Source organism: Primulina huaijiensis, chromosome 12 (genome assembly GCF_012295235.1).
Source record: "Primulina huaijiensis isolate GDHJ02 chromosome 12, ASM1229523v2, whole genome shotgun sequence".
Taxonomy (NCBI): Eukaryota; Viridiplantae; Streptophyta; class Magnoliopsida; order Lamiales; family Gesneriaceae; genus Primulina; species Primulina huaijiensis.
This window is the reverse complement of record NC_133317.1, coordinates 3536063-3558755: the sequence shown is the minus strand read 5'-3', so window position 1 is coordinate 3558755 and position 22693 is coordinate 3536063. Positions and strand designations below refer to the sequence as shown.

The 22693-nt window shown below is 35.4% G+C and overlaps 5 protein-coding genes across 13 annotated transcripts; 1 reads left to right on the top strand and 4 right to left on the bottom strand.

The window, feature by feature from the left end:
• Positions 1-194: 194 nt before the first annotated feature.
• LOC140989794 (uncharacterized membrane protein At4g09580-like) lies at positions 195-3666 on the top strand. Its single transcript, XM_073459200.1, has 4 exons — positions 195-742; positions 2077-2347; positions 2422-2592; positions 3229-3666. Exons 1-4 carry the CDS (start codon positions 501-503, stop codon positions 3355-3357), a joined length of 813 nt encoding a protein of 270 aa, XP_073315301.1. The 5' UTR covers positions 195-500; the 3' UTR covers positions 3358-3666.
• A 950-nt stretch (positions 3667-4616) lies between these two features.
• Positions 4617-8942, bottom strand: LOC140989793 (alpha,alpha-trehalose-phosphate synthase [UDP-forming] 5-like). 3 transcript variants are annotated; one of them, XM_073459198.1, is made up of 4 exons: positions 8648-8942; positions 5986-8008; positions 5575-5848; positions 4617-5095 (listed from the first exon to the last, which is right to left on the bottom strand). In XM_073459198.1, exons 2-4 carry the CDS (start codon positions 7974-7976, stop codon positions 4796-4798), a joined length of 2565 nt encoding a protein of 854 aa, XP_073315299.1. In that variant the 5' UTR covers positions 7977-8008; positions 8648-8942; the 3' UTR covers positions 4617-4795. The 3 variants fall into 3 exon arrangements, with proteins under 3 accessions (XP_073315299.1, XP_073315297.1, XP_073315298.1); XM_073459196.1 differs by having other exon boundaries at positions 5986-8064; positions 8672-8942; XM_073459197.1 differs by having other exon boundaries at positions 8672-8942.
• Positions 8943-12332: 3390 nt separating this feature from the next.
• LOC140989242 (uncharacterized) lies at positions 12333-14958 on the bottom strand. Of its 3 annotated transcripts, none has more exons than XM_073458400.1 (7): positions 14766-14958; positions 14600-14689; positions 14328-14482; positions 13485-13599; positions 13068-13187; positions 12919-12989; positions 12336-12764 (listed from the first exon to the last, which is right to left on the bottom strand). In XM_073458400.1, the coding sequence occupies exons 1-7, from the start codon at positions 14874-14876 to the stop codon at positions 12515-12517; spliced, it is 912 nt and encodes a 303-aa protein (XP_073314501.1). In that variant the 5' UTR covers positions 14877-14958; the 3' UTR covers positions 12336-12514. The 3 variants fall into 3 exon arrangements, with proteins under 3 accessions (XP_073314502.1, XP_073314501.1, XP_073314500.1); XM_073458399.1 differs by having other exon boundaries at positions 12337-12764; positions 13479-13599; positions 14766-14955; XM_073458401.1 differs by lacking the exon at positions 14766-14958 and having other exon boundaries at positions 12333-12764; positions 13479-13599; positions 14328-14504.
• An 873-nt stretch (positions 14959-15831) lies between these two features.
• LOC140990252 (metal tolerance protein A2-like) lies at positions 15832-18357 on the bottom strand. Of its 5 annotated transcripts, none has more exons than XM_073459852.1 (2): positions 18275-18357; positions 15832-17271 (listed from the first exon to the last, which is right to left on the bottom strand). In XM_073459852.1, the coding sequence occupies exons 1-2, from the start codon at positions 18332-18334 to the stop codon at positions 16012-16014; spliced, it is 1320 nt and encodes a 439-aa protein (XP_073315953.1). In that variant the 5' UTR covers positions 18335-18357; the 3' UTR covers positions 15832-16011. The 5 variants fall into 5 exon arrangements, with proteins under 5 accessions (XP_073315953.1, XP_073315955.1, XP_073315954.1 ...); XM_073459854.1 differs by lacking the exon at positions 18275-18357 and adding an exon at positions 17883-18261; XM_073459853.1 differs by lacking the exon at positions 18275-18357 and adding an exon at positions 17953-18261.
• A 544-nt stretch (positions 18358-18901) lies between these two features.
• Positions 18902-21747, bottom strand: LOC140990407 (large ribosomal subunit protein uL11c). The gene is made up of 4 exons (XM_073460084.1): positions 21376-21747; positions 21104-21276; positions 20294-20357; positions 18902-19259 (listed from the first exon to the last, which is right to left on the bottom strand). The coding sequence occupies exons 1-4, from the start codon at positions 21617-21619 to the stop codon at positions 19051-19053; spliced, it is 690 nt and encodes a 229-aa protein (XP_073316185.1). The 5' UTR covers positions 21620-21747; the 3' UTR covers positions 18902-19050.
• Between the last annotated feature and the right edge of the window lie 946 nt (positions 21748-22693).

Here is a 22693-nt window from a genome sequence, read left to right as displayed (position 1 = left end):
AGCATATCAAATCTCTCAAATATAATACCTAAAATATCTCAACGAAAGATATTCACTGGATTTGAATCAAATTTTTATCAACCATTGTCTTAAGCGGTAAAGATTAGATTTTGAGATGAAATCGGTCTGTGTGTGTGTGTGTGTTTTGTTGCTTGATTTGTCAGCACGTCTCTCGTCCAGTCCCTATATATGGACAACACACAATAACTCACATTTAACTCACGCCTGAGATTTTATGGAAAGAATAAAGGGTGGGAGAGTGTCTCCAAAGCAAAGAAGAAGAAAGCACTCGTCCTCTCCACCTCTTCATCGAATCTGAACAAAAATTTTCGATAATTGAAAAAATTCGCAGAATTTGTGTTACCCGTACATGCATGTATGCTTGAATGTATTGTCTTCTACTTCTTATTTCTAAAGACAATACTTTCCAACAACCCAGATAAGAAAAGGCGAGGCCCGAGCTTTATTTTCGATTGATTTTAATTTTTGAGTTCGAGAAAATGGAAGCTGAATCGGAAACGACGGTGTCATTGTCGAAATCTGGGAATGGCAGTGATGTAATCAGGGAGAGAAATGAAACGAGATCTGGGAAGTTCCCGCTGACGGTGTGGGAGGTGATGGCGGTGAGCGGCGTCGTGTTGGGGTTTGTGGTGGGGCTATTGGGGCTTTACTTGACGTTGCCTGCATCTGATTACAGCTTTCTTAAGCTCCCTCGTACTCTCCAAGACCTCCAGATCCTCAGGTTCTCAGAATTTTTGGTTGCTGCTTTTTTCTTTCTTATTTATCGGGATATTTTTTATTCATTACTGTTGTTGATGTCTAGATCTTATAATTAGTTATGCTGGTATAATTGTAAAATAGATTGGTTATTTATCTGTTCTGGATTGTGGAAATAAGCATTTGGGAATCTGAGATCAGGTTAGATTATCTGAAAAGAGGCTTTTCTGTTTTTTTTAATTAGGTTTTGCAGTATATACTTTGATTTCTAATCTTGTGGTCTTCCGCTTCAACTTATTGGCGAAGTTACCATTTTGATTTACAGATGCATGCTGATGCTTTCTGTCTATTCGGTTTCATCCGAAACTTGATGGTAACTTTGTGTGGTCACAAGATTTTCAGTGTGAGACTAATTTACGCAATTTCTCATTGTCATGTTGGTAGTTCGAACTTCGAACAAAAATGTACTCGTGGAATAAAAATTACTGGTTTTCTTGGAAGTTTCTTCCACTTTGTTTACGTGATGAACATTAATTTTTAAAAGAATTTTGCTTCATTTTGTGCTAGAGGTTTACTTTTCCTTATGTCAAATTAGCGAAGTCAAATAAAAAAAACAAAGAAATCACTTGCATGCATTTGAGTTTGAAATAATGTTGTTGAGATCCACTTTTTGTGAGAAATGGATCACAGGGATGTATTTTTGTCGTAGTCACTCACTAACTGTATAAAGGATTAAACTTGCAAGGACATTGGTAAATGTTGTCAAGGAATATAGCTTGGTAATTGCATCATGAAGCATGGCTATCAGCCCCTTGCAAAATAAAATTTTGTGTCATTTTTATTTATATACTCCAACCATGTTACTCTGGAAATTTGAGTGTCAGTGAACTGCAAAAGGTTTTGTATAACATTTCATTTGAATTTCAATCACTAAGAATTTAAAATCATCTTCATCAATTTTCTATTTCTCTGTCGTGCTTCAATTTCAACTTCTGGCTTATTTTTATGTCATGTTGTGATGATTCTCATCGGATGTTTGTTAACTTGTTCTGTATTTGCTTGAGTCTTGGTTAATTGAGCAAATTGTGTAGCTCCTGCATACCCATATACACAGAACAAATTGGGTAGGCAGCACATGCACTGGAATATGCGTCCTGTTCAAGAGTCAGTCTAGTAATTTGTGTTGTCTAATCTTTTTCAGCCATATTTAATTTCTTGTTATATTTTTTTGCTTTTTGTCCTATTTTGTAATTTTGGTAAGTTTGTAAATTTTTTTTGCTGAAATAATACCCTTAATTTTTTTTAAGGATAACACCCCTGATCTGTGTGATACTTATTAATTTTACTTCTTTCCCGAAGGGATGACCTGGAGAGTTATACAAGGGACTACACCTTACAGGTTCTTGTGGGGTACAATCTGGTCTACATTTTTATGCAGACCTTTATGATTCCAGGAACAGTTTTTATGTCCTTACTTGCTGGTGCACTTTTCGGGGTTGTCAAAGGTGTAGTTCTTGTTGTGTTTGCAGCAACTGCCGGTGCATCTTCTTGCTACTTTTTATCTAAATTAGTTGGCCGACCACTTGTCTTCTCTCTTTGGCCTGACAAATTAACTTTTTTCCAGTCCCAGGTGACTTTCGACTGACCCGAGTTATATTTTCCTTCGTAACATCTATTAAAATAAATAAGGTTTTTCATGCACAGGTTGCTAAAAGGCGTCGACGGTTGCTCAACTACATGCTTTTCCTTAGAGTGACCCCTACGCTTCCGAATACATTTATAAATTTTGCTTCTCCAATTGTGGATGTCCCATATCATATATTCTTCTTGGCTACCTCCATTGGGCTCATCCCTGCAGCATTCGTTACTGTTCGGGTATCACTTCTCGCTTTATTACTCTTGTTCAGTTGGATGCTTTTAGTCATATCTCTATTATTGGAAGTGTTGCTGGATGGACATATTAACATTCTTGCATGATAATTATATTTTTGTCTTTATAAGAAATAGCCATATTTGATCGCCAAGATGATGGGATATTGATGAGAAAATAATGAATTTGAGATTCTTCTGGATCTTAGATTCCATATGACAAACACTCTTGCTGTGTTAGGATCTTGAATTAATAACTAAAAATTCCAAGGAAACCATGTTCTTTTGCTTCAAGATAAAGGAAAATATGAATCAAATTCTTGTACAAATATTTTCCAATATATACTTTTGTTTCACTTTTATAGTTCAATATATCCATATATATGGAGGTTGTTTTTGCTTGCCAAGAAGTACATGACAATCAAACTTCATTGATTTTGCATCTCCTTTTCACTTTCCTCCAGAAAATCATGAATCCAACATAGCGTAGAAGTGTAAGAGATGCAAAGGCAAAAACTTGGTAACAATAACGTAGAGCATAGGTTAATTGTCACACCACTGGCCGAGATGCGTATCTTTTAAATCTGAATTTGGTTATTGAAGCTAGCACATACAGATTAGTAACCATCTGGGCTTGTGTAGGCTGGAATTACCCTAGGTGAGTTGCAATCAGTTGGTGATCTCTATGACATCCAGTCTATAGCCATCATGTTCGTCATCGGGGTAATAACAGTCACTCCCACATTATTGGGAAACAAAAGCGAATCTTGATGGTACAGTTGAGATACACTGGATTGTTTCCTCCAATCAACTCGACCTTGGGAATCCCTGATGACTGATGAGTAAGTACCATTTGATGAGAACTACAAGAGATGTTTAGAACTTTCTAACATTGGCTGGAAACTTGGAAGGACATATCGTTGAGCATCAATGGTAAAAAAATTGTTATGTTATTAGATCATGTGAAAAAGAGAGTATTCTCTCGTGTTGTATCGTTTAAGTGGGTACTAGCATTCTCTTTTGTTGTATCGTTTTATTTATTTCATGTTGAAGTGGTTATGTATAGTGTTCCTTTGTCAACCGTGTTGTGAATTGTGATACACAGTGTCGAATGAGCCGAATTGATAAGGTTTTGGCACGCATAGTGTTCCATAGTCACAGTTATCTTAAGTCCCCAATGTCCCCGGGCTCAACGAGGTCAAGTCCTCGCGGCTCAATGCGAGTCAAGACTTGGCCCCTAGATGAACAATGCATGACTCGGCCCCTAGAGCAGGAGCCTTTCGTGCACTTTAAAGGTTCTTCATGTTTTCAAACTGCACCTTAAGATTGTGTTTACTCTTTGATATATTAATATTCTATCAATCTCATGTTTATTTGGGTTTTTCCCCCCCTTATCAATTAATATTGTTCATTCATAACATTATTTAGACTTTTAAATTTGATTATTTATCATAAATAAAAGATGTGATAAATAATTATTTTAAATTAATAATATTTCCGATTAGGAAAATTATGTTAATATATTTTGGTTTTCAAAAAATAATATATGAAAATCCCAAATAAAACATGAATAAAAAATCAAATAATTGAAGATTGAATTGTATGTCATCAATTTATAGTTATTATTGAAAATTTTGTTGTTTACTCAATTTACTAATTTTTATTTTTTATAAAAATAAATAATATTTATATCAAATAATTTTGTGCTTTACCTTTTTCTGAAGAGCAAAAATAAAACGAAAATCATAAAATGTAAATAATCTTTTTTTAAAAAAAATAATTGAGATTATTATATGATTAGTTTAATTATATACATAAAGAGTGAGCCTCATGTGAAATCCGTGAGACGGGTCAATCCTATCGATATTCATAATAAAAAGTAATACTCTTAACATAAAAAGTAATGTTTTTTCATGGATAACCCAAATAAAGATATGTCTCACAAAATACGACTCATGAGACTGTCTCACACAAGTTTTTACCATATATAAATATATGACGTATATATAATTAATTGCGCACACACAATGTTCATATTAGGTGCTGGTAGTTATTATGCATCATTTACACTGTAAAAATTACAAATTCTTTCAAGCAAAATACACCACTACAACTCCAATTTACAGCAGCAGACTAAACTAACATAAAGTTTGAACATCTCAATGAAAAACGTTCCATTCACAAAGAATTCTTCGATCTCAACAGACAACTAGCTAACAGATAAGTTTTTAGCAGATTGCTCAGAAGCATCTGCAAGGCCTTGAAGCATTCTCAAGATCTCAGCAGTGTCGTCTAAGTAATACTTGGCCTTGCTCGGCTTTTGTCCGACAGTGCATGCGAAAACTTCAGCAACCGGAGAAAGAGATGCATCAGCCATGGCACTCGTTATCACCTCGAACATTTCCTCATCAGACCGGTCATCTCCTATGCAAAGCACAAAATCAGGAAGCACTTCCCTTTGTCGCATTGTTGTGAGCATTCGATCAGCTACTAGGCCTTTGTTCACGCCCTGATGGAGAAAAAACATCATAAGGAACCGGAAATAAAATGGGATTTGGATCGATGGAACATAAATAGGGAATTAATGGAGGAAAATGAGGTCTAAGGAGAATCGTAATATATGTTCTGCTTGAAGTAAGTGCAAAGCCAGGTTCATTATTTCTGCATTGCGCCCCCATTCAAAATAGCAATGCTCGTTTAAAACATCACTCTTTCTTATTAAATGTACTTGGCTATGGACTCTACTTGTTGAACCACGGTTCACTCTTACCCGGTTCACTCTTACCCATCGTGGTAAAAGGGATAAAATTATCACATTTAACATCCTGGATCCATCTAGGTGGGAAAATCTTTTGGGCACCTTGCATGTATAGAAGTGAATGTATCCCATGTTTCAACAAATATGCCAAGGTTTCTCGAATTTGCATAAAGTTTATAAGGAAATACTAACGAATGCTAAAAAGACATTACAACTGCCTGTACTCTAACCTGTGGCTTTACTTCGACAATATGTTGGCCACTCTTCACTGAAACAGGTTCGTTTGCCAGAACACTTTCTAGATGATCAAGAAGCTCCTTAGCTTGACATGACCCAAAATCTGGGTCCGCAAGTTGGTAGTTCCAGACAAGCGCGCTCTCTCTTGGTTCAATAAAAGAACCATCAGTTGTTTCTGTATATAACTGCATCACCGGTTCAGCAATCTGCTTCCAGTAGAAATCAGGAACAGCAACACAAGTCTCCCATTCTGCATTGCGATTTGGCCTGAAAAGGAAATAATTTTGAGTTTTCAGGTGTAAAGTTTCTATAGCATCTATATTCTTTATCTTAAAATATGCCCGCAGATTTGAATTGAAACACAAGAAAAATTCCCTTTCAGACAAAACATAACAATTTTTTACCTCACTAGATAGCCGTTCTCAGCGCTGACGCCCAGGTTTTCACAGGGAACAAACCATCGCGTTAAGATCTCTTTCTTCTTCCCACTGACAACAAAAACCACGTTTTTTGGGTCTTTGCACAAATTATTCAAGATTTGAATAGACTCGATGCTTGGATTTATATCAACAGCACTCTGCACCGTCATTGTGCCGTCATAGTCCAAAAGAACTGCACGGCTCTTGGTCCTCTTATATGCTGATACAATTTGTTCAACGGACAGCTTTCCGAAACTTGGGTCCAAGGCAATCACGCGAAATCCTAAACCAAACCCGATACCCCAGCACCTCCTCCTTACATGGTCCTGACATGCTCTTTCAAGATCTTGCATAAAGCTATGAGCCCAATATGCAACATCATGGCTACTTACATACTTATAGTGCTTATCGTGCCGCATTTGTTTTTCTTGCTCAGGGAATATCAAGGCAGAATCCATAGCTTCTGCCACAGAATCTATGTTCCATGGATTAACTCGAATAGCACCACTAAGGGATGGGGAGCATCCGACGAATTCAGAAACAACCAGCATGCTTTTCTTTGGCACTGATGGATTCAAGCCCAATACTTCATCTAGCTTGTCAGTTCCTTGTCTGCATACAATGTACTCATATGGTATTAAGTTCATTCCATCTCTCACTGCTGTGACAAGACAACACTCGGAAATAACATAATACGCTATACGCTCATAGAAATGAAGTGAGGTATTGATCAAAACCACTGGCTCATATCCTGGTTCTCCAAAACCCTCATTAATTCTTGTAACAGTCGCATAAGTTTCTGACTGAACCTCCTGCACATCTTTCCCACGGCCTCTAGCAGGATTTGCAATTTGAACCAACACAACCTTTCCTCTTTTATCAGGATGTTGGTTAAGCAATTGTTCAAAGGCCAGAAGCTTCAGGCTAATTCCTTTAAATATGTCCATGTCATCAACTCCGAGAAGAACAGTCCGACCCTTAAATTTATCACGTAATTCTGCTACCTTAGACTCGGTTTCTTGAAGAGCTAGCACTGAGCAAAGTTGGCGCATATGTATCCCAACCGGAAGTATTTTAATACTGACTGTACGGCCATAGTACTCGAGCCCTATATAACCACGTTTAGATTGGTATGATACCCCCAGCATCCTACTACAACAAGAAAGGAAATGTCTCGCATAATCGAACGTGTGGAATCCGATAAGGTCAGAGTTCAATAGTGCTCGTAGAAGTTCAATTCTTACAGGTAGAGTTCTATATATCTCCGATGATGGGAATGGACTGTGGAGGAAATACCCAAGCTTCACCCTATTAAACCTCTTTCTGAGAAATGTCGGCAATACCATTAAATGGTAATCATGTATCCACACAAAATCATCATCTGGAGAGATCACTTCCATTACTTTGTCTGCGAATATTTTGTTTACAGAGACGTAAGCTTGCCACAGGGAACGGTCGAACCTGCCCCCAAGATCTGGAGATAGAGGAAGCATGTAGTGAAATAAAGGCCAGAGGTGCTGTTTGCAGAATCCATGGTAGAATTTACTGAAAAGTTCGAGCGGGATGAAGGCCGGGACACATTTGAATGTTTCGAGTAAAGTTTGAGCAACATCTTCTTGTTCGCTAGGATCAATTTCTTCTTTCAGACAACCCACGAAAATTACTTCCACATCTTCTCCGAGCCCATCTTTTAGTTGTAAAAGAAGAGAATCCTCGTCCCAACTAAAGTTCCATGCGTCATCACCATCCGACTCCCTGCGATGTGCACGAAGTGGGAGTTGGTTTCCGACAATAATCACCCGATCTTGAGATATAGATGAGGGAACATCTGATCCAACACTCCCACTTTCATCTTCTAGCTCAGATAACACTCCTGCTACAGTTGCAACTCGGGACAATTTTTTTGCCCCACGGCTGAAGCTCGGTGAACCACCCGAATTAAGATCCAATAAATTTGAGAATGACCTTGAAACCATTTCTTGAAGAGTATGTATCGTAAATAGACCTCCTCGAATTGTTAGTTCGAACACTCTCCACTTTTAATTATTTGATCAAATCTGAACTCTACAAACAAAACCATATATAAAAGAAAAGAGGGAGAAATATTGATTCGTAGAACTAAACAAACCCACAAAAAAATTGAAAAAAAAATCTAAATGCAGAATAGATGATTTAATCCTATTCATGAAAAAAATTAGCAGATAAAGAAATAAAAAACTTACACCTCAAAAATTAAACCTTCAAACAGTTGCACATAAATCTAAATCAACTGAGTAAGAATTACAATAAACAAGCTCAACATCAACAAGATCGTAAACAAAAACCAGGCATCAAAATGAAAAAAAATTCACGCAGCATTTGAAATATCCGCGGCAAATCTGTCTGTTAAATGCGGCAACTTTGACAATTAGGCATCAATCAGCCCATCTTCCATCAATAAAGAAGGGTACTTCTTAAAATGTGGAGAGCGAGTGACAACTTGTCGACTGAAGGGACCATGAGCAAGCTCGAAAACCCAGCGAAAGCAATAAAAAAGCATGAAGTTCTGCTACAAGTGGTCATGAAAGTGGCAATAATCTTAAAGAAAATTGAAAATATACAAAAGCAAATCGAAGCAGCAACCGATCAGTGGTAAAGAAGCGTTTACTTTCAAGACAGTACGAAAAGTCACCTTAAAAACACCAAAGATTCCCCACAAAATATATATATCCCAGATCAGATTCCCATTTGCTAGCTCTCCAGTGGCATCAAGGAAAGATTATTTTTTCAACACCCTTCTGCTTGTTTATTATTTGGAAATACTTGTTACCCTATAAATATGGAAGAATATATTCCAATACAACCCACAAAAGATTATATCTTTATGCAGGGGCAGATTCTTTACCTGAAACACAGAAATGTGAGGAGAGAAAAGGTCGGAATTATCAAAAGGTTAATGAAAACAATAAGGCACTGAGCGAGCTAGAAATATTTGTCCATTGTAGTTAACTATGGTTAAGGGTAATGTAATTGTCGTTACCTAACTGTTGTCGATGACCACGTGGCAGCCAATCGCTCCTCCAAATTCATGTGTATTCAGTTGGTACAAATTAGTTCCTCGCTCTCTCAAACAAGTCCTTGATTTTATATTTTTTTATTCAGGAAAATGCTTTACACTTTGTATATATTAAACATTTAATCTATTGAATTTTAGTTTATAAGTGGTATTCCTTTAGCAACATTTTATTCATGATACATAATATTTCTTTTATTTTTTATATATAATTTGTAACCAATTAAAATACAAGAAAAAGTTGAGGCCCTTTTCAATGAAAAAACATTTAAATAATAAATAAAATTTCTAAGTTAAAATTTCAATATATTGTATAATATTGTCATGTGGTAAATAATTGTTTCATTTTATTTTGGTCAGGTGTAAATCTTATCTAGTATGAAGTTTAGTTTGGTCAAAATATTTATTGTCGTACCCAAAAGACCACACTTGTATGAGTTTAATTTGTCCTTTAACAAACAAGGAGGTCCACGTTGGTGGGTGTTATATCAAATATGAAGGTTATTTTGGTCAAATTATTTATTTTCATGCCCAAGAGACTATACACGTGTGAGTGTCCACATTGATGGGTGTTATAACATCCATCGACCACCACCTCATAAAAAGCATGAGATCTAAATGACATATGTAGATTATATTAACATCTTCATTCTAACACATTCATAACATCAACAATCATTATCTGTAATTCTCGTTATTCAATCATTCATCTTTGTTGTTATTTTACAATAAATAAATATATATTCAATTTTATTTACACAATTTAAATGTTTTTTATTTTCAATATTATTTTATTGATTAATTTTTTAGAAAAAAATATCATATTAATATAAAATAATTTAAGTTAAGAGTAAACTTGAATTTTTAGCTGAATCATACACCAATTGAGTTATTTATAACAGTTCGTGTAGTATTCGTCAATTTTATCAGTAACTTGTGTACCAAAAATGGGTTTTTTTTTTTTGGCATGACCAACGCTATAATATTGGAGTAGGTTTCTTGCGAGACGATCTCACGAATCTTTATCTGTGAGACTGGTCAACCCTACTGATATTCACAATAAAAAGTAATACTCTTAGTATAAAAAGTAATACTTTTTAAATAAGAGATCCGTCTCACAAAATACGACCCCGTGAGACCGTCTCACAAAATTTTTTGCCATAATTGTGTTATAAATAACACCATGTACAAAGCAAGAATATCTCTGTGTATGTGTATATAAGAGAAAACTCGATAAATAAATCTTTTTTTTTAAAAAAAAAAGACATAGCGCCTAACATTTCTCTCGTTACTTTTGGAAAGTGGGGACCAAAGTGTTGTTCAATGTGATTTAATGCACTAATAATGTCTGACATTTTAAGAATAAACTATTTTCATGGATGTGGTTAAAACTTTTGGGTTGACATGACAATGAAAAAGATTCCAAGCGGAGAAATCGCTTTCTTGTTTGTCTCAATTTGCACCGAATATTCCATTTACATTTTATATTATATATTCACAAATAAAGATATCATGTATTTAAAATAACTTCTTGATTTCACTGTTTTATTGCAAAATTAAAGGTAAAAACACTTTTATCTCTAGACAATGAAAACCCATCCTCAATTAGAAGAATCACTATGGCTGACAATAATTTTAAGTGATATATCATTTGTGCTTATAAACGCGAATTTGTGTAGGTGACCTTGTATTAGTTATGAATATTTGTTGGCTAATTTTTAGAGCAAAACAAACTTGTTGCGACTTGCGAGTGCAATTCAAGCAGTAGAGACAAAATATACTCCAAACAGTAGTAGGCTAATATATATGCCATAAAAACGAAAATATACAAAGTGTATCATGTTTTTCATGCAATCATGTGTCAAAACATATAATATGGTGTGAAAGATTAGTGAAGGAAGATTAAGGCGTGCCTTTGCGTTTACCACGCACGAAAAACGACTTGTGGTACGAGGAACGTTGGCAGAGAGGCGGGGGAAGAAGCTTGCTGAATTCTCCTTCAAATTTAGGTGAGTTGCTCTCCCAAAAACCGTGTGTATGTGGTTTTGTTGCTGATGGAGAGTCCTAGGGTTTCTAGTGATGTGTGCGTGTGTTTGAGTGGAATAAAAGAGCTTGGAAGCTTGATTATTTCATATAAAATACTATGGTAACATGTTAGGCCCAATAACCTAGTATAATAGACCCATTAGATAGTAATTAAAATATTTTTTTAGGTTGCTTCTTAAATATTAACCGAACCTCCAAAAAGTCCTCATTTTCGTCAAAAATTGATTGTCAGTTTAAAATACCACTCGGCGCGTAAAAACACCTCAAAATAACTCATTTTCGAAAATACATATTAAAATATACCATATATTAAATAATTAAAAATAATCATTTAATAAAAATATTTTTCCTTGTATGGACTATGGTCTCCGGTCTCCGTTCCTCGATTACGTCTCGAATAATCTTTAAAAATACACAGTTTTTTGCATTCTAATACAAAACTACCTTTTAAACATGTAATCATGTACACCATATTTAATTCATGCAATTAAAACAATTTAATTAATCATTTTTTATTTTTCCTAGATTTGCATGCAGTTGGATTACATCATCGTATTTTATACCTTACACTTAACAATATTAGTGATGAGTTTTATGTCTGATATTTCAAAACACAAGGTTCTAAATGTAATTAATTTTATATACAGAGATTTTTACTTTTTTAAATTTTATAGGAGGTGCAAGCATACATGTGTGTCTACGACTCAAAATTAAAACCACTGTGACATTTCATATCTCATTTCTGGTCCCGACGGATCAAATTCGAGCTCAAATGAATATTCCATGGCACAATGGTCATTCAAGCCGGAGATTTTTATAAGCACAATTCATTTTCCAAGATGTCTACCATGTGCAGCATGTGTGGGTGGATCATGACCAATCACCCATCGTCCCCTTCTCGAAGAATGGACGCATCCAGGAAAGCCACCCGTCAACATAATATAAGACTAATCATTATAAAATTATTTTGTTGATCCCAACACGAAAATAAAAAACAAAATTATGTCGACTTTAATAGCACAAATCAAATGGAATTTGATTGATACAACTTCACAAATAACTCGTTTTAAAATTTGAAAATGTTTACTTCATAACTTGTGCTATCTTGAACATCGTGAGTTATATATTATAAAAATACCCATTGGCCATTACCATTAAATCATATTTAAAGTACATTTAACAAATAAGAACTCAATTCCCATGGTTTTTAAACAGCATGATTATAAAGTTTAAAACGTTAGGAAGTACACTCAACAAATCAAATCTCATTCCCCTCACTGTTTTTTTTGGTTCAAATGGTCTATCTCATGACACAAAATATGCATAGCAAGAGGTCATACACATGATATATATTATAGTAGTCAGAAATAAATTTACAGCACGTCATTCGCGACAAAATTTCGACGCGAATTGTTCTTAAGAATCATTATCGTTATCTTCCTCTATCTCAGGCTTGACGAAAAATTCAATGTAAGCAATACGGTTTGGTTGTTGATATCCAGTAGAATCAATGTGAGGATGCGAAACGCTGGGCTTTGCAACCGAAACAAGGTGTTGAACTTTCAACATCCCACCTCTCCCAATTGTAAACTTGCTCCCTCGATTATCCCGAATTACACTGCTTGGGATGTTAGAAGTCGTTGCACGAAGGAATTTGTACTTGTACCTGTCCAAAACAAGTTAAGGTGCCAACCAGTAGGCAGCACAACTTTGTCACATTACTCGTCATATTGTAGGTGATGTTGCATAACATCATGACGACCAATGTAAACACTTTCAAAAGAATATTTTTCCAAGAGAGAATGGTAAATGAGAAGAACCTGTGAGATATTTGCTGTTCACAACTAAAGGCGATTAAAAGATCCATATGAGCATAGTAGTTGAAGTCTATCTGCATGATAAGGGACAAATATTTTATATAAAGGGCTCTAGAAGCAATTTTTTGGTTTGCAATGGATTTAGGGATTACCTGCAGGTCCCCATGACCTTCACCTCTGAAGACAACAGATGGAGGAGATGGCTGTAAATTTATCTGAATGCTTGATCCAGGCCATTCAAGATCATCGATAGCTTCCTTCAGAGCTGCAGACTATCAAACCACAAATATAAAAATATGTATATAGGATTTCATGCACATCCTACTTTGATTAAATTTTTTTTTTAAAAAAAAAAGGATATATAATCTTATCAAGAAACCGCAAATTTTCAAGCCCATTTCACGACCATAGGAAATCATCTCCTTATTCTATGTGAAAAATACATTAAGCTTATCATAGATCAAGAGTTCTGCACTCATTTTAGTTATAGAGAGTATTTAACTTTAAGACAGTTTTTAACCTTTTTAAAGTAACTTGATTATTGCATAATGTACTAAGAATACTTTAACCGTGAAACTCGTAGGAGTGTTTCCAGCAGTCTCAAAATTATAGTCCCACGATATTGTCTCTGGAATCCTTGTCCTCAACTCCGCATAAATGCAAGCATTAGAAGAATCAACAGATCTAACACAAGGGAAGCGGAAAGATCAAATAATGAGTCAATTTGTCATTGCAATTTTAACTTAAATACAAATCAAGTTCAATGGCAATGAAAATTCAGGTATGTTTTACGAATTAACACTTTCTAACTGATGCAGCACAGAGAAACTTTACGGCTTTAAATTATTAGAAAATGTCCAACCTCAAATTAAGATCAACCAAAAAGCTTATGCCTTATAGTCATATTATTATTCAGGGATCGACTGGGAATTTATTTTTAATCTTAGCTCTTTATCTATTGCCCACTAATTTCGATCTTGTGGTTGTATTTCCCCCATGCATTGCAGGAAAATCATCCTCATTATACGAGTTATATTTCATTTTTTACTTCCTTTGATCATCTCTCTAGTTTTCTCCATTTTTCATTCCATCTAGTTGAAATTCACCAGCAACCAAACTTCTTGTTTTCCAATGTTTTCAACAATTAACATTAAATTTTAGTAAAGTTCAACCAATTTCTAGCGATCCTTTTTGGACATCAACATTGATGATGAAGTCCCATTCCTCGAGGCAAGATAATCCCAAGCAAGAAAGCAGCTTGCAAGACACCCAACTCTAAACACATGGTTCATGGTGCACATACATTCATCAACCTCCACAGACAATTTTTTCATGCATTTTCCGGCCCAAAACTTTTCCATGAAAATTTATTCTGGTGTGAGCATAAAGTTGAAAATGCATTAAGAAATTACCGGAGCAAAAGTTGCATATCAGACCCCGGATAACGGATTTCAAGAATGTTAGAGCGTCCAGGAACAGAAAATGTGTTGAGACAGTCAACAAAGAGGCCTAAGCCCACCCCAAATCGTGGCCTCCCGTGAGCCCCGTAATCATATTTAACAAATAGCTACAGAATAAAACTCCAAAAACTGAACACATCGAAAGCAATTCTCTCAATAAACTTCTGCAAAAGAATTAAAACTCTGATTATCAGAAAAATAAATAAAAAATTACATGTGAATACCTCGCGTTGTAGATAAACCTTAGCTTGAAGACAAGCAGTTTCCTCGACGATTATGACTATCCCGTGTTCCGATAACTCCACAACAGCATCCTAATAACAGAATAATCAATTAAGATCCAAAGTTGTCACAAAGAAAATTGGGAAGGTTTATGAAATGAAACCATACTTGATGGCGTTTCCAGCGGATCGAGGTGAGGGCATCGACAACGCCTTGAACGCAGTCCAGTTCACACACCAAGTCCGGAACCTCCACCTCCTCCGCCACCGACGAGCTCATTCAGCCGCCTTCTCCGTCTCCTCTTTCCCGCCAAAAAAAATAGGAGACCACTGAACCACTGTTGGGAATAATAAATCACTTGTTTTTATATAGTTTTTGTTAAGGTTAATTAGGCTCAAATACCTGAACTTTATTATGCAATTATATAGTTTTTAAGAAAGTTAAAATTAGGTTAAAACCTTAAATTTTAAGTTTTCATCGCATTACTGCCTTTAATTCGACGATAAAACGAAGATAGATATAATTTTGAACTTTGTAATACGAGTCAAAACTATTTTGATTATTCTCAAATCTTAAAAAATCGATCATCATTAGATTATAGTTTCTCATATGGAACTCGTACTTATCAAACATCCTGATGTTCATGTTCTTGATGGGATATAACTAGAGGTTAGAAAAAATACCGAATTTTCGGTATACCGCGATTACCATATCGAAAAAATGTAGAATTTATCGAATTTTCGGTATACCGAAGATTTCGGTACGATAACAATATCGAATTTTTCGGTACGGTAACGGTATGCAATTTGAAAATTTCTTATATATCATAATAACGAAATATCGAAAAAATATACAAAAATTTTAAAATATATAATATTTTAAAACAATAAATTAAAAAAATTCAAATGTAAGGTTTTTTTCGGTATAAAACGATATATACCGATATCGTACCGAAATCTCGGTATATCGTTCAATTTCGGTATAATCGATAAGCTAGTTACATGTACGGTATCGGTATGAATTTTCTTATAACGTAATTTCGATACGATATAAAGAATAAGATTTTCAATACGGTACGATATAACACCCCTAGATACAACTTCCCCCTTCGTTTTTCCTTAGTATATTAGTATTTGTGATACATTCTTTCATGGTTTTTTATTAAAAAAAAACATCACCACCTTTCCTTGTTCACCATAAACTTGATAAAATTCATCCAAAGCTAAGAAAGAGGTAGGAATACTTGAGGTCTCATGTTACCCCAAACTAAATCGATCCAAGAAAGCTAAAAGAATCGCCCAATATATGGTATTACTTGGTTGCTAGAATAGTATTTTACAGATTAAAACAATCGCCGCATTCCAACCTCAAATGACTTTGACACAGCAACAGCACAAACAGGACTTATGGGGCTCTATTCTCTCTCTATTTGAATTGTTACGTGACTGATGTTGTATTCCCTCTTGATATAGTCGATTACTTTGTCCAACACCATGTCAGCATCAGCTTCTGGCTTGACCTTAACATGGCAAGCTAATAAAACTTTTCCTACAGTGATCGCCCAGATATGCAATTCATGAATTGCCACGACTTCTTCCATATCACAGAGACCCTTTTCGAGCCTTGTTGCATCAATCTCTCTAGGAGTGCTTTCCATAAGAACCTCAAGAATGTTGCGTAGCATCCTAATAGTGGTTCCCAGCACGATAATGGAAAAGATGAGGGTACAAATAAGATCAATAATTTTCCACTCTGGTTTATACCATATGATAGCTCCACCAATCATAACCCCAATACTTTGTATGGAATCTCCAAGTACATGAAGGTAAGCTCCCTGAATGTTTATATTCCGTTGCTTCTTCTTCTTCTCATATCTATCTTTCGACTCATTTTCACCTCCATCAGAATTCTTGAGCAAAGGTTCTGTAGAGTCCCCATCATGTGTGTGGTGACGCTCATCATGTTTGGAGTGTCTTGAGTCATGGTAGGTAACACTGACTCCATGGTGGTGCACATGAGTATCCTCTGAGCCATGATCATGATCGTCATGCTCATGATGTTCATGGCCGTGCCCCGAACCATGCCCGTGATTGTGACCATTGCCGTGTCCGTGACCATGGCCATGATCATGGCCCAGCAAGATAGCCATGATAACATTGACTAATAACCCAAAAGCAGAGACCAAAAACATCAGAAATCCTTGTACTTCACCTGTTTCATGCATGAGACGAAAAATGGCTTCATAGACAAGGATCCCGGCAAGAAGCCATATCATCTGAATTGAGACCAGTGCCCCCAGTATCTCTATTCTGAAAAACCCGTAAGACTGGCGTGGAGTAGCTTCCCATCCTCCCGCCCATAGTGAAAACAAAGAAATCGCAAAAGCAGCAACATCTGACAGCAAATGTGCTGCATCAGTCAATATCGCAAGGCTATTGGCTTTGATACCTCCAACAACTTCAACACTCATAAAAACGATGCACAAAGCAACCGCAATCAAGAGTTTCCTCATGGATGCTGAACGCTCTTGGGCATCTTTAGAACTGCTCTGAGCATCAGAAAAACCGCATGCTGCTCCCCCACAAGCCTTGGTCCCTGTAGAACCCCTCTCTGTAGCTCTCACATCCGTGCAAACCTCTATAACATGCCCATGTTCTGAACTTCGTGTATCCATCTAAATGCATATAGCACAAAAATCATCACATGTTCATCTTATTTTATCAAAACGAATTTGCAGAAAATTTTTTTCCAAAGACTCGAATATTCGTTTATCTTGAGTCAGCTAGCCCCATTGTGCAACCAGTATACAATACCAATTTTCACGAGAGAATCTACAAGAAGTCGGAGAAAATAATATCCACATAATAATTTGCCTGAAAAAATATTTTATAAATGTAATAACAAGAACCAGTCCTGATAGGAAATTTAAAATTACCACATCAAGTATGAAATATCAATCCAGTAATTCATAAGATGCCAGTATGATTAATTCGGGTCAAACCCAGATGTCATAGTCAGTATTAGTTCCTATCGCATCAAACAACCACACGAACTTCAAGCAGAAACCTTTCACTCAACTTATGATAAAGGTTAAAATTCCAGTAAACACAAGAGACAAGAATTCATAAAGCAACACATCCAATGGAAGATTAGACACGCCTAAATATAAATTCGAACATCAAACATGATCCACAAATTGAAGGCAAATTTCAGGAACACCTCCAGGTAATCCAGCAAACAGAAAATAAGGCATCCAAAGCAAAAAATCATGATTAATTAAAGTACCTCAAACCAATAATTAGGACGGAGATAGAAGAACACGGGATAAGAATCGCATAAAAGAAAATCCCATTACCATATTCGAATCATGAATAATCACTCTAATGTGTTTCGTGACGTGTGCGTGCTAAACAACAAAAAGGGCCGAGTCGTTTCCACGAAATACACATGCCCTTCAATGAAACTTTTCTTAAAAAGCTAACATTGTTACAACAATAATTACCATGTGAAAATACACAAACAAACGAACAAATGAACAGAAATTACTAAATTCAAAGGCGACTCACGAACTAGCAGACTCGGGATCTCGCATATTTTACGGTGAAAGAAAAATATAAATGTAAAAAGTGGAGAATCGCTCACATGCATCGATGAATGGATAAGAATGACTAGGGTACCTTGGCAAAAACCTTTTGGGTTGATGATTCCTGTACGCTCCGTTTGCTTTCGCCACTCATGAGTTGTGAACCTGTTTGCTTTAGGAAAAAAATATTTTTTTCAATAACGGATTTCAAAGTATGTGCAGAATATTATATTTTTGCAGAATTTGATTAAAAAAATAATTAATATTTGAAATTGACAAAAAGTGAATCGTGTTTGATAAATAAGTTATTATAATACTATTAAAATTGTTTTTTAGAAATTGAATCAATATTCTGTGAGGTTTTAGATTTCAATTAAAATAAGCATAAATTAACAAAATAATTTTGGTTTAACACTAAAAAAATAAAATATAATCGAATTTATATTTCGGAAACATCATGGCTTCATTTTTTTTATGCATAAAAAATAATTCTCACTTATGATCAGTTCTTTGTTTAAGAACCCAGTTTTAAAAAGTTCAGCTCCATTAGTCATATTAGACCCAGAAATAATCACTCGTGGTTTAACTTTATATTTTAGTAAGACAATGACTTCAGAAGGAAAAATTAATATCTAATTAGCTTCTTTTGTTACATAATGAGATGTTTTATGAAAAAAAAAATATCCGTGAAATATTATTACTTGATAATGAAAAAGTAGCATAAACCAAAAATATTATAAAAATTTTAATTTAATATTACTTAATCATAAAAATCTTGTAGCCATGATGGACAAAAGGAAAATCTGGAGCCATTAGAACTGTATTATCTTAAGAAAGATTGCTACAAAAAAATCAAATAATTGAGACCAACTACACAAGTTGCTTCACTTTTGGTTCAAGAATCGGAGGGTCGATGTCGATTCCCATATTAGCAGCAGTGCCTGCTATAATTCTCATCGCCGACTCGATAGTCATACAATTCAGGTCCGGCAACTTTTCTTGTGCGATTGTTTGCAGCTGCTCGATTGTGATTTTCCCGACTTTCGTCTGCTTTGGGTCCTTGGAACCTTTCTCTAAGCCTGGGTATATACATTCCAAGTAACACATGATAGTATGAACATGAATACACGGGCAGATTGCATCAATTATATCCCATGAGCCCCCACAGTGGAAATTTTAAAAAATACGAGGAACTAATGTAACACGAATGTATTAGCATTGCATCAAATATATCGAGTCACACATTTTCAGAAATGTAGAGAACTTGCAGAAGGGAATTCTCCATAACCGTAACCGCAATGCGGAAGAAGGATTACACCAGCTCACACTCAATGAACCTGTTCTCTTAACTAAAACATATCTCCTAATATGTGTATATAGCAAAAGGAAAAAGAAAGACAACAACTCAGCATAAGCGTGTGTACATAAAACGTGTTTCCAAAGTACATTTCTAATACACATTGTATTTTGTTGATAGTTTTGAACCTGATCTAGTGTAATTGCAAAGCAAAAATTTTGGCTACAGTGAGTGCCCCCGGTGATAGAATGTCCATAACCTATACCATTAATTCACCTGGTTTTTGTCTTTCCATAGAACACTGACGATTTTCAGTCTGTAAAGATATATATTTAAGACTAATGTCATTGATTCTTCTATTTAAAGGGCGCAGGGGAAACAAGAAGAAACAGAACAATGAACGTACTGAGTTTACCAAGTCAATATACAAAACTATGAGATATGCACTGCCATGTTGCGCAAGATGAAGAACAAGTAGAACATCAAATCCATTATATTTATACCTCATTTTATCATGATTAAGAGAATGTCAATGAAAACATTTTTCTCTATTTGATGCCAAAGGAAAATATAGATAAGAGTACGTTTGTAATATTATCTTCATTTTCCATAATAGTGACCAAGATTGTAATTTGTTAGAAAGGAAAAGGTGATGGAAACCGAGTTCAATTCTTTGCTCACTTGTCCCCATGAGATAATTTACTTCAATGTAATGTAAGAAACTGCCAGATTTTGGAGTAAAATTAATTGATGCGTGAAGAAAAAATTCAAATACATATATACAGACTTCATGAAAAATAGAAGGCAAGAGTATACCAGCAGCTTTGAGCAATAAAACAGAAGCAGGTGGAGTCTTCAGGATAAAAGTAAAGCTCCTATCCTGTGACAAATCGTCCAGAATCAAAGTTGCTATTGATATAATAAAATCGTTGTCCATGTATTTATTGTTGCAATCTATTGAAGATTTCCTCCGTTGCTTTGATATTCCACATGTGCAATTATACCTATATAAAACCGGCTATCTATATAGTTCAAAATTAAGAAAAAGTAACAGTAGTTCTAGTTTTTGGCCATTCGTTAATGGATTATATCTCATAATTGCTTGGCCCAAATCTATTCCTCTCTTCCATCTGCTTGATAATCTAATCATTTAACATGAATCAAACCCATTACGATAGCATGGACACCAGAAACTCATCACTGTTTGGTGTATCAGCATCTGTCCAATTTCTGATTTCACATCAAATCTGTAATTGCTTGGTTTAATATCTGTGCCGTTCAATCTCTCAACGTAAAATAAAAATCTGCGGTTATAGTATAACACCGGAAAGCTGTGTTTGCAGGGTAGTTTACAATAACTCTCTTCTTACCATTCTCATAACTGAACAAATGAATCAGTGAAGTAATCTTTTAATACATCGACCGATTGCTTGCTGTATCTCCTTGTTTCTTCTAATTTAACATAAAAGGCACGACTGCTTGGCTTAATGACGGCCTCTTTTCATTCTCTATTTACTACTCAAATGATTTGACATGAATAAAACCAACGACCGTACTAAAACAATTTGGCTTTCCGCAGACGAGAAAGAGTATAAAGAATTGCATTTGAAAGGGAAAAGTGCTCACATCGTAGACCGTAATTTCGACAGGAATGACGTAACCGGCTTTATCAGCAGTACGAGCATTGTAATCCTTACAGAAAGCTGCTATGTTAACACCCTTTGAACCCAAAGCTGGACCCACGGGCGGAGCCGGGGTCGCCTTTCCCGCCTCCAGGGCCAATTTGACCACCCCAACCACTACCCAGTTGGAAAAACAAAATTGCCAACGAATTAACAATAAAACAAAAAAGAAGAAGGTATAATTCGATAAATTTATTTTGAATCAACAGGCAATACCTTTTTTGGGTTTCCCACCAGGTTTAGGGGGGGCCATGGAAATTATGGTGAGAGGGCGTGGAGTAGAAGATACGGACAGCGTGAGTTGGTTGTTTAGGAACTGTGCAGTAGTGGATGCTTTAAGGGGTGAATTGAAAAATAGAGATGATTGAAGCACAGTCTCATTCTCCCATCGATTCCTCTTCACATCTGGAGAAGAAATCGAAATGGAGCCACCGTAAGCTGAAAGAGACGAACTAGCCATATTTTGTGAACAATAATAACACTGGATGGAGTGGAAAATTCCCAAGCAACCCACACACACACACACATACCCAGGAGTGGATAACACACATTGAGAGAGAGAAACACAGCGTCTTATCGGGCCTAAATGACATGAGAAAGCCCACTAAGTCTTTTCTCTCCTTTTTTTTTTATTTATTTTTTAACGTGGCAAATTCATAGCCGTGTAAATTCAGCTATCCGGAGGTCCTAAAATGAGGTTTATATTAAAATGAGGTTGAAATATTAGATATGTGTTGAGATATCTCAATATTAATAACTAATAAATACATACAAAATATTGATTACATACCATTTTATTTTAAAAATAATAAANAGATATCTCAATATTAATAACTAATAAATACATACAAAATATTGATCACATATCATGTTATTTTAATAAAAATAATAAGAGTAAGTTTATTGTTATCACGAATATGTATTGAGATATCTCAATATTAATAACTAATAAATACATACAAAATATTGATTACATACCATTTTATTTTAAAAATAATAAAAGTAGGTCTTTTGTGAGACGGTATCACGAATATTTATCTGTGAGACTGGTCAACTCTACCGATATTCACAATAAAAAGTAATACTTTTTCATGAATAACCCAAATAAAATATCTGTATCACAAAATACGATCAGTAAGATCTTCTCACATAAATTTTTGACAAATAACAAACTAGCCTCAATCAAGTTGTTGTCTTTATTTACTACAAATTAATTATTAATTCCAAGAATCCTCCACTCAGTCCTTCCATCTCTTTGTTGCAAGGTAAGCAATGGGTTTCCTCTACCACGCCATCAAAATCAAACTGCCCAGCTTAATTACCTCTCTCGACATATTAACCCATCTCAGATTCATGTTCACGATGGTACTCACTCGTCTGGGTATCTACAAACCACCCCCCGAGCAAGAACAAGAAGACACCAATTCCAGGGACAACAATTATATTTTCATTTTAGACGGCTCATCCCCTTCGCTCGTCCCAATCCCGGTCCACACAGTCACTGCAGCGATCAAGAAAAAGGTCCCGATAATTC